Source organism: Moschus berezovskii, chromosome 19 (genome assembly GCF_049115385.1).
Source record: "Moschus berezovskii isolate FMDL1 chromosome 19, NW_MosBer_1.0, whole genome shotgun sequence".
Classification (NCBI taxonomy): domain Eukaryota; kingdom Metazoa; phylum Chordata; class Mammalia; order Artiodactyla; family Moschidae; genus Moschus; species Moschus berezovskii.
Genome location: NC_142478.1, coordinates 36,508,281 through 36,526,553, shown reverse-complemented (window position 1 = coordinate 36,526,553; position 18,273 = coordinate 36,508,281). Strand labels below are relative to the sequence as shown.

Below are 18,273 nucleotides of genomic sequence, written 5' to 3'. Positions count from 1 at the left end.
ACTTAAAACTCCATGAAGACAGTGTATTTTGTTTGTTCTATTCACTAATATCTATAGCTGAATTCTACCTAACACAAAGACAATTGTCAATAAATATCTGTAGCTGAACTGTGTTTGAAACACAAAAAGCTCTCAATAAACATTTGCTGTAAGAATGAATGAATGGATGTCAGAAGAAATTTCTCGACAACTAAATCTTACAATCAACAGAATATACTCCACTATGTCAGAAAAAAAGAAAGTAGCAATATTTAACTAAACATGAAGCTACTTTCAGTCTTTTTTAATCATGAAGAAAATCTGATTTCAAAAAACTGGTAATTAACAAGTTACTACTTAGCTATGTGACTCAATGTAAGATGTTAGTCTGCAGCACTGCATATTGTATCCAGTATCATTAAGGGTAAAAAAATAGGGATAAAAAATTAGGAAGTAAAACTGAAGAAAAGTAGATAAAAAGCATCAATTACTAAACCACTCTGAAATTTCTCCAATTTTATGGATCTGTGAAGAACTACATCAAATTTCTATTTCTATTAAATTATTTCACACATAACTATATGAAGTCATCAATATTAATTATCAAGTATTAGATGTTAAGAAAGTAACAATACACAACCTGGTTTGGGAGATTGTTTTTGTCAAAAATGAAAAAAAAAATTACTTTTCTTTGTTTATATTTTATCTCCCATCATGTTATGATTAACTCCATCCATCTCTGTCTCCCTCAAAATATTGTTTAACTCTTTGAAAATAATGACCTTTTGCTCCATTGTCTACTTGTGGAATTACATCTATTCCCTGCCTAAATAAAATATATGCCTATCAAAATTCTCCAAAGGATTTATTTAAGAAGTCAATCAAACACCAGTAAAACCCACAATAAAATCTTGACTATTTGTCCAAAAAGCAGAGGTCTAGATCATCTAATGTCACAGACTATGTAAAACTATGTTTAACTTTTAAGTATGTTCTCATGTCTGCATTTGACGATGATTAGGTTGGGAAGATCCCCTGGAGAAGGCAATGGCAACCCACTCCAGTATTCTTGCCTGGAGAATCCCATGGACAGAGGAGCCTGGTGGGCTATAGTCCATGGGGTCGCAAAGAGTCGGACACGACTGAGCGACTACACTACTACTACTACTATATTACTGCTTCAGGCTCAAAGAAACGTGTAGCTCTACGAATTATCAAAAACAACTTTTCCAATGCCAAGGGGTTACCTAGTTTATTTAATGACTCCATCATCATTGTGCATGCTTAGTCTCAGTCATGTCTGACTCTTTGCACCGCATGGACTACAGCCTGCCAGGCTCCTCTGTCCATGGGACTCTCCAGGCAACAATACTGGAGCAGGTTGCCATTTCCTCCTCCAGGGTATTTTCCTGGCCCAGGGATCGAACCTGTGTCTCCTGTGTTTCCTGCATTGGCAGGCAGATTCTTTACCACTGAGCCACTTGGAAGCCCACTGATTCTTTACTTAAGTGAAAAAGAAAGTGACCCAAGTTTTTGAAAGACCCAGTAGAAAACTATAAGAGTACCAGAATGGTACAAATAGAAATACTAGACTTTCCCTCCCCAAGTACAGACTGAGAATACAAAATGATTAGATCCTTCTGTCAATCAGAAAATCAATACTGATGTGGTTTTTACATACAGCTGTATCTGCTTCTAATTCACCTATTGGTAACTAAAATTCACCCAGTGGGGGAAAAATATAGAAAAACAATCTGAGTAGAAGGATCTTTTTAAAGAAAATCTCTGCTACTATGGAGAAAGATTTGCTCATGGTCAGAATATATCAAAAATATACAGTTATCAGACTTGATTTTAAATATTTTAAGTATTAAAAATTTACATAACTTATTTAACTAATTTCAATCAAACTACATAATTACATACTTTAGTTAGACTAAGTTCAACTTAGACTAAGCTTTTCAAAACATTTTCTAAGATTTCAATAAATCCACAATTTATGAAATTACTTAACGGAAATGAAAATTCAGCTCTTCAATGTGACAGTACCTCCAGAAAAAGTAGTAAGTCAAGAGGAAAAGATTTGTTTATGTACACTTAAATCTCTTAAAAAGAAGAGTTTAATATTCAGGTTTGCATGATTGATTATTCCATATTGAACACGTCCATCAAGCTTGGCATCTCAAATTTGTGATACAGGTATTGCCTAAAAGATTTGCTCATTAAATTCAGAATGATATAACAGTTCTGACCCTGATTTTGATGGCTAACAGAGAAGAAAACAGATTGGCCCTGAGTTTTACTGGATGGCACTCACGTGTTAAAAAGTCTGCAAGAATATCACACCTATCTAAGTTTCTCCAGGGCTCCACACTCTGTTATTAAACAAGTAAAACATATACTTTTAATTAATATCCCTACAATACAAAGCTTAAATTTTGTTTCCTTCAACATTCAAACTATAGAAGTGTTTCACAACCACAGATTATCCCCAAATACACAATTAGAGTAAAAGTACTGGCAAAGTTAAGAAACAATACAAAACACCAAAAAAAAAAAAAAACCTTTAATTTTTTCAAAGAAACAGAACACCATGACCATGACTTATTTGTTACCTTTTAAATGCTTCCGCTGGGTTTCTCTCACATTCCCCAGGCTGTAGGAGGCTTTGAACTGCTGGATCCCTTAGTTTGTCTTCGTATCCTTGGAGTAGTCCACTACGGCAGATCTGAGCAACCAGACCTCTAATAAACCCTCCAACACACAAAGTATCAGAGTCCTGCGCTTTGCAGAAATGAAAGGCCAAAGCCTGGCGATGTAAACCTCTCTGCAAGCTTGTAGGTGAACTTGGCCACAAGAGCTCAGTGAATAAGGCTGTCTTGCCACTGCCAGGCCCTCCTACCAATAACACACCCCAGGCAGCTCCTTTCCCAGAGACAACACTAGCATTATTCCCAGAATTCATTACAAGGGGTGGTGTGTTGACAGCACTGTTGCAGCAGTTAGTCTTCTCCTGGAGGCAATGCTGAAGCTTGTGGAAAACCCACTCCCTACAGTAAAACTGCTTCCCCTGCAGTAAACTCGTTTGAGCCATTTTGCAGACTTTCTCTTCCCAAGGATTAGTCATAATAGGTTTCTTATCGTAAACATTTGCTAGCATCTGGGTACATCAACACAGGTTTGGACTGAACTTGCATATTAAGTTGACTTTGAATGGCAGAGTAACCAGTTACAGTAAAATTCAACACCCACAGAGTCCATCTGCCAACAGAATGTGCATGACTTTATTTGGCTCTTTATTCCTGATAATCAGCAGAGAATATACGTTTATATTAATTGTTGAACTGGTGGAAAACTGCCTGGTTCCGAACCTTGGCCACACTTTTCCTATATCTTGATGGGTCGCGCAACTCCATGGTTACATCTGGAGTCTATGTGATTGTGGATATTTCAAGTATGCAGATGAGACAATACATCTGGAAAACTGAAGAGAAAGCCCAATCTTTCAATTTGTATAAAATGCTTCTCCAGATTTCCAGCGTTAACTCTGTATCTGAAAATTAGATGCAGAAAAACGTGTCCATTACACTTAAATGCTATCAAAGGGATGACATTTATACAGTAGATTGTTAGTGCTATACTTCCTGTTGAAGGATAGTCAAAGTACTAGACCCTGCAGGTTTTAGGTATCTGGACAACTGCCAGAGAGGGAACTGTTTCAGATTACTGTCTCTTATGTGGCAAAAATGGCAAACCACTGTTAACATCTTATTTCAAAGCATTCATAAAATACATTTTTCAAGATAGATTCTTAGTGAACCTGTTCACAGGTTTCTGCGTTTAAGATGTCCAGGTAATCAATAATTCCCACTAGCAAATAAAAAAAATAGCTTCGTGCAAAATATCACATGCTAAAAAGCTTATTTGTCAAAGAATACAATTATCCAGTTACAGTAATCTCAAAAACTCATACACTTCGTCTTTGGCACTTTCAAAAAGTTGGATAACTACACCAAAATCATAATTACGTTTTCCTTTCCGTATTTCTCTTCCTCTATAGTTAGGCTTCCCAAACAGCTACATTTGAATCAAGTTACGCTGGATTTTTAAAACCTCACTGTAGAAAGGAGAAATAAAGACTTCAGGCACATGCAGTATCATCCTTAACTCTATAGCCAAAAAGGTCTTTCCCACAAGCTCGGAAAAATAGCGCCAGGTAGGGAAGCTCTATGAACTTGTACAGACCAGCCAGTCAAAGGGCTCTGTTGACTGGCCACACTCCTTTGTTGATAGTTTGCAAAATCTAGCGGATGATTATCAGGGTTGCGGCTGAATGGGAACGGGTTAAAAAGAAAAAGGGGAAGGGGATGAGCTTACATGAATGATAAAATCCAAACACAAGTACTACGCGAATCCTTCTTTCCTCTGCGCCAAAGAGGAAGGTTTCGGAGAGGGGGTGAGGCATGAAATCTACTACTGTGGCCGGAGAAAAGGCTGCCGGGGAGAATTCCTTCCAGGCAGGAAAGGGATAAGGAATAGATGGCTTGGGCTGGTGGGTGTTTGCCTACAGTTCCGGCCTCTAGTTTCAGCTGATAGACAAAAGGAGCTCCGGGATTTCCAGCGACAGTAACCTCCTTCGGGTTCAGTGGCCCCAGGGAGCCACAGGAGGGCCACCTCGGAGAGGCCACGGACCGAGGTGCAGCCTCCACACTGAGGTCTTCCTTCCAGAAGGCTGGGAACGCCTAGACACCCGCCCCGCCCCGAGATCGGGGTGTGTCCTCTGAAGGGGGAAGGGGTGCCCGGCGTCCTCGCCGATCCTGGATGTGGGGTCGCTTCGGGTCGGCGTCCAGCTCCGCGCCCCCAACCCCGGGCGCTGCTGCTGCTCCCGCCCCCGCCCGGCACGCGGCGGAACGACGCGAGAAGTCGGGTCTGGAGCCCCGCGCTGAAAAGGGTGGGTGGGTGCGCGAGGTCCGAGCCCAGCCACAGCCCCCGAGATTCCGAGCTGAGGGTGGGGCCTCGTCTGCACCGCCGCCGCCGCCGCGCCTCGGTTACCTCGGTCCCGGCTGCCGCCGCCGCCGCCGCTGCGGAGTCTCAGTCTCAGACACTTGCTTTGCCGAGAAGCCACCGCCGCCAGCGCTCCCTCAACTCTGCAGCCGCCTCCTCCGCCCGGCCCGGAGAACGCTCCCGGCTCCAGATCCTCCTCTTGGCCCCCGGCAACTGCCAGCTCCAGCTGCCCCAGCAGCTCCGCCGTGCTCCTCCCAGCCCCCACTGGCCAACCGCCGCCGCCGCCGCCGCCAGGGCAGTGACTGTCTCAGGCAGCCCGGGACCGGCCAGCCCCGCCCCGCCCCGCGGCCCGGCCCCGCCCACGACCCGCCCCTCGGCCCAGGCCCCGCCTCCCGGCCGCCCGGCCTTTCTTCGGCCGCCGGCTCCGCCCCCCTGCCTCGCCCCTCCCCCGCTGTACCGTCCCGTGGCCGCCTGTGCCTGGGTGTGTGCGGCGGCTCGGGACCGGCTGCTCTGCACCGCGGGGAGACCTCTCGGAAGGCTGCCCGGCGGCTCCGCCTTTCTCGGGGATGGGGGCGGAGAAGGGGGCGGGGGCTGCGTTCTCACGTCCCCGAGCTCACGCGAGTCGCTGCCCCCACCCACCCCGTCAGCACTCGGCCCTGAGCCTTCCTTTGTCTTCCCGTCTGAGGGACTCGCTGGCTTTTGGGGCCGCTGCTAGGAGGGGCACTTGAGCTGGGAGAGTTGCCCCATGCCACTCCCTTAACCTTTTTGTCCCCAAAGGGCACTCCAGGCCGGTTCTTTTCTTCAGTCATCCGGTTCCCCATTCAATGTATTAAATTCCGGTGATGGTTTAACTTTCTTGATCTGGGACTAAAAGAAACAAGTAACGCCCGGGAAGAAGGTTGTGAAAACTAAAAATAGTAGGGATATGGGGCGATGTTCCCACTTGCCTCGTGAAAAGGACATGGCCTCCATCAGATCTAGTTGAACGCTATCACTATTGGATCTCAGGCACCTTCCCTTCTGGACAGATTGATTACACGGAGAGGCCACTATGGGAGAAAAAGACCGCGATCGAGGTCAGAACGCAGAATAAGATAAACTGCCCTGGAGGACCTGACCACAAGCAGTTACTTTTGAGCTAGATGAGCCAGTTTGCATTCACATAAACCTGGATTAGATTCCAAATTTCTGCTGGGAAAGTACTGTCAACTGATAGATTAGGAAATGTAGTATCTTTTTTATTATTTATGCTAAAACCATCAGCTCTCCTCCCAGCCTCCATTAATTTAAATGTGCTTCTAAAATGCTGAACCAGTCTCACATCTGTTTTTTAGGAATTTCGAAGTATAGCTGTCACTCTTAACTAGAAAAACGGACTGTACTTAATGCTTAATGCTTACTCCTCCATTCTGTTTATTCTCAGGCTATCTATGGCAGTTGAGGTTTGTTGATCTTTAATGCATTTGTTGCAAATTATGAGGTTTTTTTCCCAGAACACAAAAGAGTATAAATTCTCCAGAATTAGTGATAAAAATTGATTTTTAAAAAGATACAACTTTGATATGCATTTTGCTTAAGCCGTTTTAATTACCACTTAACTTGTCATACATTATTGCCATTGGAAAAGTTGACTCCAGTTCCATGGTTGTAAAATTATATGTTTAGAGGAAATTTTAAATATGAAATATGTACATCATATAATCATTTCCATTAAACTATTAGTTACTATGTTAATTAAAATAATTTCTGTCCAATAGAGAAGTTACCCAAAGTTTTGGTTTACTGAGCCTGTTTTTTTCAGATAACCTACCATCATGGAATGCTGTTTTAAATACTTCAGCAATAACTAAGCTATAATCTTCAGACTTATTTAGAATTTTTTTCCTTTAAAATTTATTGCACATTTTATTTTTATGACTTTTTGCTTTCCTTAATAGAAAAACTTCTGAAAAAGAAGGAACTATGCACTCCACACCCTTGTAGGTTTGTAGCAAGTTTCCCTGCATGTAAAGCATGTCTGTTCTTTTATTCCACACTCAACTTACATAGAAACTTTCTACACACACAGTATTGTGTTGGCTGCTGCTGATGCTGCTGAGTTGCTTCAGTTGTGTCTGACTCTGTGCGACCCCATGGATAGCAGCCCACCAGGCTCCTCTGTCCATGGGATTCTCTAGGCAAAAATACTGGAATGGGTTACCATTTCCTTCTCCCATTGTGTTGAGTATATTGATAACTTATAAAAATGGACAGACACAGTTTCTTCAAGTCTGGGAGGCTGTTGCAAGGCAAAGGTAACTTGGGACTACTCTAGCCATTCTTTCTTTTCAGAACATCCATTTATTTTACCAGTTTTTATAGGAAGCAATGATGTTTTTTAAGCTCTTTCAAACTCCTTGTCGCCAAATTACTGTCTTGGTCACCCAAAGTTGGAAGTCTCCCCTGATGAAAAAAGTCATACGGTGGCTCACACAGTAAAGAGTCCACCTGCAATTCAGGAGACCCAGATTTGATTCCTGAGTCCAGAAGATCCCCTGGAGAAGGGAATGGCAACCCACTCCAGTATTCTTGCCTGCAGAATTCCATGGACAGAGGAGCCTGGCAGGCTACCATCCATGGGGTCACCAAGAGTCAAATATAACTGAGCAACTAACACTTTCACTTTTCATATATGGCTTAGTGGGCTGATTAATTGACCCAACCGGGACATTTTTTGAGAACAGAAGGAACTAATAAAAACAAAACTATGTAGTTCTTAGGTATACTTATATGTTGACCAAAAATTTGGTTCAATTATATTTGGTAGAGTTACTAAATGGAGAAGTCAATGGCACCCCACTCCAGTACTCTTTCCTGGAAAATCCCACGGATGGAGGAGCCTGGTAGGCTACAGTCCATGGGGTCGCGAAGAGTCGGACACAACTGAGCGACTTCACTTTCACTTTTCACTTTCATGCTTTGTAGAAGGAAATGGCAACCCACTCCAGTGTTCTTGCCTGGAGAATCCCAGGGACGGGGAGCCTGGTGGGCTTCCGTCTATGGGGTCGCACAGAGTTGGACACGACTGAAGCGACTGAGCAGCAGCAGCAGAGTTACTAAATAGTTCTGTTTAAACATTATTTTTTTTAAAAAATAATAAAATATATATTAAAACATAAATATGTATTTACCTACCAGATTTTACAAAATGTCTTTTTATCAATTATCTGAATGCCATTTTTAGCGTTTGTATTTACTTTCAGTACATTTTCACATACTTTAATCAATTTCTTAGCATATTTTCTCCGCCACCAAATACTGGTATTTTTCTAAAAAATACATTTTCTTAAATACAATTTTCCTTTTTTTAAATTTATTCATAAAACTGCCTGAAATCTTCTTCACGGTTACATAAACAATATATCATTGCCATCTTCAATGAATGCTTCTCTGTAGAACATATTTTTTAACTTTTAATTTTGTATTGGAGTGGATAGCAAAGGGAGTCAGCCATATATATACATGTGTCCATTCTCCTCCAAACTCCCTCCCTTCCAGGTTGCCACATAACATTGAGCAGAGTTACCAGTGCTATACAGTAGGCACTTGTCGGTTATCCATTTTAAATATAGCAAAGGGATGTCATACGATGATTCTGCTTCTCTGTCTGACTTCACTCAGAATGATCATCTCTACACCATAATGTTTTTAGTTGAAAATTTTCTCTATAAGTACTGAGGTACCTAGTATGTTCAAAGTAAACTCTGATTTTAAAAAAAGGAATTATTATTTATATTCTTTATATTGAAATGTACAAATTTTTCAGCTCAAATCTTTTTACAGGTATGTCTTTTTTAAAACTTACAGTAGCATCTCTCAACAAATATTTTTTCAAAACAAAGCTCCTTATATAAATTTTCTTTTTGTTTATGTTGATGGTTTCAGTTAAATTTAGATAACTCATAATTATAGGTCTTCTGGTTTTTAACCCATTTGGATACAAAATATAATTTTATCCAGTTAAAAACATCAGCTTTTTAACTGGATCAAAAGATTCTCCCCACAAGTTGAGATATTCCAAAGCCCAATTATAAATTTTAAAACTAGGTCTTTTACAATATTTGTACAGTCATGTAATACATTTAATTTCTTCTTTGATTGGTAGAGAAAAATGTCAGTATCTTCCGATTTGCAACCTTTGTAATTACATTTCTTTAAAAAACTGCGGAAGACAAATACTTTGACTTTCAAGTTTCATTGATTTTAAATGAAATGCTGTGAAAATTTAGAGGACTCATTTTAGGCCTCTAATTAGTGTAGGTCACTCAGGGTGATTTACAGAGTAATTCATTTTATTAAATTGAAATAGAGTTGCTATGCAATGTTATATTAAATATAATAATGTAATTTTAGTTTAGGTGTACAACATTCAACATTTTTATAGATTATACTCATTTAAAGTTATTACATAACAATGGCTATATATTAGATATAATAATGTAATTTTAGCTTATGTGTACAACAATCAACATTTTTATAGATTATATTTCACTTAAAGTTATTGCATATAAATGGCTATATTTTCCTGTGCTGTATGATATATTCTTGTTGTTTATCTACTTTATACATAGTAGTTTGCGACAAAGTAATTAAGAACATCCCTGGCAGTCTTTCAGATTCTATCACAAATTTTAAGAACTCTTTGATCGCACAGGAGCATTCAGCCTTGATATACGCTCTATTACAGTCTGCGTCTGTACAGTCTGTTCAGTCTGTGGCTCACGTGTGTCAGATATACCTTACCTTTACTTTTCTACACTTACCACTGATTCTCAGAAGTGGCAGCCTGGTGGGTTCATGAACGTCTAAGGTGGCAGCAGCAGGCTAGGGCACACCTGGCCAGCGCATCAAGTACCTGGTAGGATCAGCAGGCTTGAAAGCTTCACTGATTACTCCCAAGACCAGGAGTTAGACCACTCTCCTGGTGGCTCAGATGGTAAAGAATCTGTAATGCACGAGACCCAGGTTCAATCCCTGTGTCAGGAAGATCTCATAACAGAAAAGGGGATGGCTACCCACTACAGTATTCTTACCTGGGAAATCCCACAGCCAGAGGAGCCTGGAGGGCTGCAGTCCATGGGATCACACAGAGGTGGACACAATTGAAGCAACTGAGCACACACGTAGTCTCTCCTATCAAGCTGAGTTTTGTTTTTTCAGCTAGTATCCTGCACACTATCCCTGAAAGGAAGGGGTGAGTTACTTTGCATCTGGAAAGAGTCCGGAAAAAGTTATTGCTGGCCGTCTTTCAGGTTTCCCCACACATTTAAAGAACTCTGTTCATTGCTAATGTATCTCACACACTATTAAACATGACCACGGCAGAAGCTGGAAATAAATATGAAGGTCTACCAAACCCATGCCAGGTTATTTTAATACTGCTATTAATAATAGTGCTTGGTTTACACAAACATGCGCAAGTTATGTTAGTTATGTTAACTGGACTTGATGTGGTGCTAGACTATAGAAAGTCTTTGATTGACAGAGTAAGCATAATGATAGGAACACCCGGCTGTGGCTGCCCTCTTCAATACCCTTCTTAAAAGAATGCCTATTTAAGCCTTACATGTTCAAATTACTGTTGCCAGCTATATTTGTTCCTGTTCTTGAAGACAAGCCTAAAAATAGTTTTGTGCTTATAAAATGTGTAAGGTAGAGGCCTTTCCTTCAAAGAATTAAACAAACTCCAAAATAAGATGTATTTTGCAGAATTCCCAGCCAAAGGAAATCCAGACTCACTAGCCGTGGTTATTGAGTAGCTGGTTACAATTCTCCACATTATCCTACAGGCTTTTAGAACAAAAACTCTCAATAGACTCCAAAATTACACCTGCAGTCCACATGCTAGAATGAATCCAAAATTCATCATCTTGTGCACCTCTCCAATACAAGAAGGAATTTAAAGAAGCAAATTAAGATCCTCTAAAATATGTCCCTCCAATGGATTCTCGTAATTATATTTTCCTACTTTTTCTTCCAGAAGCCCACAGCCAAACACAGAGTCACCATCACCTTTTATCAAATATTTTTTTCTGACAAAGATCATTCATAAAGTATTCTCTGAACATCATTTTGAATATCTGAAGACAGTGGAAACTGATACAGCAATATTACCTTCCTGACTCCTATGTTACATCCTTATATGTAAAGATAGCAATTGTTCAGTTGTTTAGTCACTAAGTTGTATCCGACTCTCCACAACCCCAGGGACTGTAGCCCACCAGGCTTCTCTGTCCATGGGACTTCCCAGGCAAGAATACTGAAGTGGGCTGCCTTTTCCTTGTCTTCCTTCTCTTTTCTTCCCAGAAGGTCCTTCTCAAGGGATCTTCCCAACACAGGGATTGAACCTGTGTCTCCTGTTTTGCAGGTGGATTTGTACCACTGAGCCACAAGGGAAGACCCCCAAAATGCCAATAATTAGATATAATAACAATAATCTGAAACTAATGCTAAATGTCATTTTTCAAAGTTCACTTCTGTAACTTTATCATGTCCACTGCAGATGGTGATTGCAGCCATGAAATTAAAAGACGCTTACTCCTTGGAAGGAAAGTTATGACCAACGTAGATATCTTATTAAAAAGCAGAGACATTGTTTTGCCAACAAAGGTCCGTCTAGTCAAGGCTATGGCTTTTCCAGTAGTCATGTATGGATGTGAGTTGGACTGTGAAGAAAGCTGATCGCAGAAGAATTGATGCTTTTGAACTGTGGTGTTGGAGAAGACTCTTGAGAGTCCCTTGGACTGCAAGGAGATCCAACCAGTCCATTCTAAAGGAGATCAGTCCTGGGTGTTCATTGGAAGGACTGATGCTAAAGCTGAAACTGCAATACTTTGGCCACCTCATGCGAAGAGTTGACTCACTGGAAAAGATTCTGATGCTGGGAGGGATTGGGGGCAGGAGGAGAAGGGGACGACAGAGAATGAGATGGCTGGATGGAATCACCAACTTGATGGACATGAGTTTGAGTGAACTCCGGGAGTTGGTAATGGACAGGGAGTGCTATGATTCATGGGGTCACAAAGAGTCGGACACAACTGAGCGACTGAAGTGAAATGAACCGATGCATTCTTTGACCAAATTACAGTCAAATACTCAGTGCAATTAATTTCTTGATTTGCTGCACGTAGTTATTGTCTTAGGTTTCAAGGTAAATGAGAGAGATTATTTTATTTATTGTCCTCAGTCTTTCTGGTCATCTAGAAGCATACCAATTTTATCTTTTTCCAGGTCTTGTCACTCACTAGGCCAACATGCCTTGGTATTTGCAACCTCTGGGAGGTAGGTTGTATTAATTTGGAAGATAAATATTATATACTTGAAAGCATAAAAAGAAACTGAACGAAGTGTCTGTGGGAGTACCTCATCTTGGAAGGCATTTTTCTAAGGTCACGGAGGCTCCTGGGAATGCCACACTTCCCATCCTATGCACGTTGCCAGGGAACTCATTTAAATTGATGATGAAGATAGAAGCAGAGACAGTCGAACAACACAGCAGCGCAAGAGGCCTATGGCAGGGCGGTTAACTTCTCAGAAGCTCATTTTGTTTTGTTTTTCTCTCTGTTAGGCTAGATGTCAAATAACCTCCATAAGGTAATTGACAATTTTCTTACTAGTCAGTTTTATCTGGGTGTCTGTATTTCTTATTTTGCCTTTTTGTAGGCAAAAGTGCTGAAGAATACCGGACAGCTGTGCTCACTTCCCATGCTAGTAAGGTTATGCTTAAAATCCTTCAAGCTAGGCTTCAGTAGTACTTGAATCAAGAACTTCCAGATGTACAAACTGGGTTTAGAAAAGGCAGAGGAACCAGAGATCAAATTGCCAACACTTGTTGGATCATAGAGAAAGCAAGGAAATTCCAGGAAAGCATCTACTTCTGCTTCATTGACTATGCTAAAGCCTTTGACTGTGTGGATCACAAAAAACTGAACAATTCTTAAAGAGATGGCAATACCAGACCATTTTACCTGCCTCTCGAGAAACCTGTATGTGGATCAAGAAGCAACAGTTAGAACCTTACATGGAACAACAACTAACTGGTTCAAAATTGGGAAAGGAATATGACAAGGCTGTATATTGTCAGTCTGTTTATTTAACTTACATCTAGAGTGAGTGCATGCATGTTAAATTGCTTCAGTCATATTCAACTCTGTGACCCAGTGAACCGTAGCCTGCCGGACTCCTTTGTCCATGGGATTTTCCAGGCAAGAATACTGGAGTGGATTGCCACTTCCTCCTCCAAGGGATCTTCTCACCCCAGGGATCAAACCCACATTTCCTGTGGCTCCTGCATTCCAGGTGGATTCTTTACTGCTGAGCCACTGGGGAAGCCCCTATATGCAGAGTACATAATGCAAAATGCCAGGCTGGATAAGTTACAAGCTGGAATCAAGATCGCAGGGAGAAAAAAAAAATAATAATAATAAAGATTGCCAGGAGAAACATCACACCCCCAGATATGCAGATGATACCACTCTAATGGAAGAATATGAAGAGGAATTAAAGAGCCTCTTGATGAGCGTAAAAGAGGAGAGTGAAAAAGCTGACTTAAAACTCAACATTTAAAAAACTAAGATCATGGCCTCCAGTCCCATCATTTTATGGCAAATAGATGGGGAAAAAGTGGAAGCAGTGACAGATTTTTCTCTTCTTGGGCTCCAAAATCATTATGGATGGTGACTGTAGCCATAAAATTAGAAGACGCTTGCTTCTTGGAAGAAAAGCTAGGACAAACCTAGACAGACAGAGACATCACTCTGCCAACAAAGGTCCATAGAGTCAAAACTATGGTTTTTCCACTAGTCATGTATGGATGTGAAAGTTGGACCATAAAGAATGCTAAGCACCAAAGAATTGATGCTTTCAAACTGTGATGCTGGTTATTGAGGTTCCCTTGGACAGCAAGGAGATCAAACCTAAAGGAAATCAGTCCTGAATATTCACTGGAAGGATTGATGCTGAAGCTGAAGCTCTAATACTTTGGACACTTGATGCAAATAGTTGATCTTTTCATTGGAAAAGACCCTGATGCTGGGAAAGATTGAAGGCAAAAGGAGAAGAGGGCAGCAGCAGATGAGATGGTTGGATAGCATCACCAATTCAATGGACATGAACTTGGGCAAACTCAGGCAGATAGTGAAGGACAGGGAAGCCCAGAGTGCTGCAGTCCATGGGGTCACAAAGAGTCAGACACGACTTAGCAATTGAACAAGAACAATAACGTAATTCTTATTAGCACTCGTCAGTTTGCCTAAAATGTGATCATTCCTTTAAATTATTCCTTATATTGTCATTTAATTTTGAGTAATCCCCCTCTGTTTTTAAAAATTCTTCTGATAGAAAAATGTAACTAACATTCTAAATCTGGAACTGAATTGGTTGAGGTGCACCATATACCAAGTCTTTTAACCATGAAAGATAGCAAATATCCTACCAGAGATATTGCTATACTAGAAATATACTGAAATTACCATCCCAAATTATTTTCTGAAAGCCACATGTATAGATCTTCACTCTACTGGAAAAAAAGCAATGTTTCTATGTCTTTTTCCAAGTATGAATGCTACCAGTCCAAACTAGGTAGGACAGAGATGCCCCCAAGGAACCATACCTGATGAAATTTATACCCTTAAATAGATGTCTCACATTGTATCTGGTCTGACCTGTGACTTGCATTAACCAATAAAATGTGGCAGGAGTGATATTATATTCATTCCAGACCTTGATTTGAAAAGGACTGGCAGCTTCTATGTCACCCTTTGGAATGCTCACCTTTAGGAGTCAGTGTTGAAGAAGTCCGGCTACCCTACTGAAGGAGCCATGTGGAGAAACCACACAAGAGGCCATGTGGAGAGACCTTGAGGTCAGAAGGAGAGACAAAGAGACCCAGGCAGGCTAGCATCTAGCTGGTCCTGCTGATGGCTCTAGCCCCAGCCACCATGAACTGCAACCTCACAAAGAACCCCAAGTGAGCCCCATGGAAACATTATCTAGTTGAGCCCAGTCAAACCACAGAATCATAAGAAATGTCAAAATGATTGAATGTTTTAAGCCTCTAAATTGTGGAGTCATTTGTTGTTGATTAGTGGCTAAGTTGCACCCAAGTCTTTGCAAATCCATGGACTGTAGCTTGCCAGGTTCCTCTGTCCTTGGGCTTCTCCAGGCAAGAATATTGGAGTGAGTTGCCACTTCCTCCTCCAGGGGATCTTCCCGACCCAGGGATGGAATCCATGTCTCCTGCATTGCAGGCGGATTCTTTACTGCTGAGCCACTGGGAAGCCCCAGAGTCATTTGTTATATAGTAATACACAGTCAAAACAGTAGCCAATGAAAATAAGGAATATCCTATTGTTCTGCCATTATTACATTACTTTTCTGTCTCTCTCTTCATCTGTCTCTTGGGCAATTGAAATAGTTCTGAAGAACTGAAGCATTATTCATACCATCCCAGTTTTCTATATACTATACTTCTGAGAAATAATTAAAGAAGTGAGATCGAAGTTAAGTGGACTTTTAAAATTATGTAGACTGAATGAGAATTTGTATTTATTTCCAGGTGTCTTTTCTCTCCACTGCATATTTCTTATCACATTAGAGGCCTTTGCTCAGTAAGAACATCTCTGATTCTAGCCTGCCAGACAGTCATATAATACTTCCAAACAAAAAACATCTGGTTCCAGCCAAGTGCCTTATAATAAATGAGAATCAGAAGCTGTGCTCTCAATTGACCAGCATAGTTTTACATATAATTGGGCTTGTGTGTCAGGGGGTGATCTGAATCAGAAGCACATTCTCTCATTAATGTTGATTTAACTTCTGAATGCCTAGACATTGACTACTTCAAAATTTAAAAAGAGTAAAACATTTTGGTTTAGACTTGGCCTTAAGTAATGAAAGCTTTTGTTTCATTTCTGTTTCTTTTTTCCTAGGAGATTCTATACTTTGCAAAGAACACATTATTAAGAAGTTTAGGCAGATGAAAGATATATCTAAGTTTTGGATGAACAAGCTCATTAATAATTAATTTGAAATTTTAATAAAAATTTTAATTTAAAACATTTAAAATTTAATAGTAAAACTGAATATTTTTCAATCAAATCAGGTGAATTAAGAGCCCAGAGGAGGTAGAAAGAAATGTGACCAAATTTATCCTGGGACTATGGTTTGGAGATATTTTGAGAATTGCATCAGCATTGTCTGTAAGGTTGAATCATGGTTGGAACATTAGGAGGTTCACAGCTTTAGCGAAGTATAGTTTGGGTTGGGGCCACCATATACAGTTGCATAGGCTATTCACTGCACAACTGGAGGTGACACCATTCAAATGGACTGTGATCTGATACAAACTGACCAGACTGTATCAAAGTAGTGAGTGCAGTTAGAGATCATGTTTGAGCACATGTAACAGAACCCACATTCAATGGTTTGATACTTAAGGGCTTATTTCTCTTGTGTAATAAAAAGCCTGATGGCATGGCTTATAGTAAGTAGCTCAGCAATACTCAACTCTTTTATCTTTCTCTCTGCTATCCTAAGTATCTTTTACTTCATTGTCACCTCATGGTAAGATGACCAATTTGTCTTGGTTTTAAAGTTGAAAGTTACACAGCTGAGGAACCTCCTTACTCTCTGGTAAACCAGGACTGTTGGTCAGCCTACCTGGGCTCAAGATGGCATTCTACCTCCAGCTTCTCATATCCACTGGGGCCAGGAAGAAAATTAGGGAAGAGTTAAGGAATAAGAAATGGATGGCACCTGTATCAGAAAGGTAAAACTTTTCCAGTAATTCTCAGCACACAACTAATTGACCAGAACTATAGAAAGTAGGCTGGGAAATTGTGTTAGCTAGACACATTGCTGCCCTGAAGAAAATCAGGGTTCTATTGTAAGAAGTAGAGACAGTTCATTAGAAAGACAATTAGTAGTATCTGCTTAGTTTTGTGACTTTTTCTAGGAATGCTTAGCATTCTTGGAGCAGGAATGAAAAAACAGACAAGGAGGGCAAACCAAAGTTGGTGATTGTCAAAGAAAAATATCAGATGGCAAAGGAAATGCATTGTTTGGTGTATGCATGTCATTATTGAAATGGCTCATTATGCAGTGCCGATTGGGGAAGAAATTCAATAAAGCTAGGAAGGATGTCACCTCCTAAGAAAAATGATAGAAGACTAGTAATTTGGGATAAAATATCATGATTTTTTTTTAAATCCTAGGGGAAAAAATTTGACATGGGCCAATAATTTCTTTCATTTTATTGGCATCAAATTATTTTGCTTAAGTTAATATTCATCAAGTAGTTCTATTTTATTTATTTTAAGATTCTGAACTTTAGGGAGGAAATTTTGCTTAAATTCATCTTAAAATTATAATATTTCTGTTACACTGATAATAAATTGAGACATTAACAATGAAAATTGAATATAAAAACAGGTGGTGAGTTCATAATTGAAAAACTTTTAAATTTTATTTTAATGAAAATATATGTGAAAAGATAAGCATTTTGATGTCACTGGACAATTGAATAAATGAAAGATTGAAAAGCAGGTCCATTTATCTGTAAGTCATTCAGTTCAGTTCAGTTCAGTCGCTCAGTCGTGTCCAACTCTTTGCGACCTCATGAATCACAGCACGCCAGTCCTCCCTGTCCATCACCAACTCCCGGAGTTCACTCAAACTCATGTCCATCGAGTCGGTGATGCCATCGTAAGTCATTAGTGACAACTGAATTGAGATCACCTTCTGTTTAAGTTAGACCACATTTGAATTCATATTATATGCATGTATTATCAGGAATAAACAGGTCAAAGAAGATATAGAACAGATGGTCTAAATATATGATTACTTTTAGTCAAGACACAGTGAATATAAAATGATAAATTTTTCAGAGGGAGAATCTTTGCCTAAGAGACTTTTTTAAATTGACTTTTCACACTGGAAATTCTATATGGTTGCTTAAAGAAGGGCAGGAAATTCCAATAACAATGTTGCAAATATTTGAGATGAAGAAAAATAATAAGACATGCTTCCTAGGTACCTAAAGAAAGCAATGTCATAGGTGTATCCTGGTTTTCAATCTGCAGGAGGAGAAGGGGATGACAGAAGATGAGATGGTTGGATGGCATCACCAACTCAATGGACGTGAGTTTGGGTAAACTCCAGGAGTTGGTGATGGACGGGAAGGCCTGGCATAGTGACGTCCATGGGGTCACAAAGAGTCAGATATGACTGAGCAACTGAACTGAACTGAACTGA

The 18,273-nt window shown here is 40.3% G+C and overlaps 1 protein-coding gene across 3 annotated transcripts in view; it reads right to left on the bottom strand.

The window, feature by feature from the left end:
- Nucleotides 1-5,171, bottom strand: part of ANKRD50 (ankyrin repeat domain 50) — a 38,711-nt gene extending 33,540 nt beyond the window's left edge. Inside the window, exons 1-2 of one of the 3 annotated variants that reach the window (XM_055404668.2) lie at nt 5,032-5,171; nt 2,595-3,532 (exon numbers count right to left, since the gene is read on the bottom strand). In XM_055404668.2, the coding sequence (XP_055260643.1) occupies nt 2,595-3,139 (545 nt within the window). In that variant the 5' untranslated portion in view covers nt 3,140-3,532; nt 5,032-5,171. Of the gene's footprint in view, nt 1-2,594; nt 3,533-4,356; nt 4,828-5,031 lie in introns of those variants that run through there. The other 2 variants (XM_055404669.2, XM_055404670.2) reach the window with 2 other exon arrangements.
- Nucleotides 5,172-18,273: the final 13,102 nt, after the last annotated feature.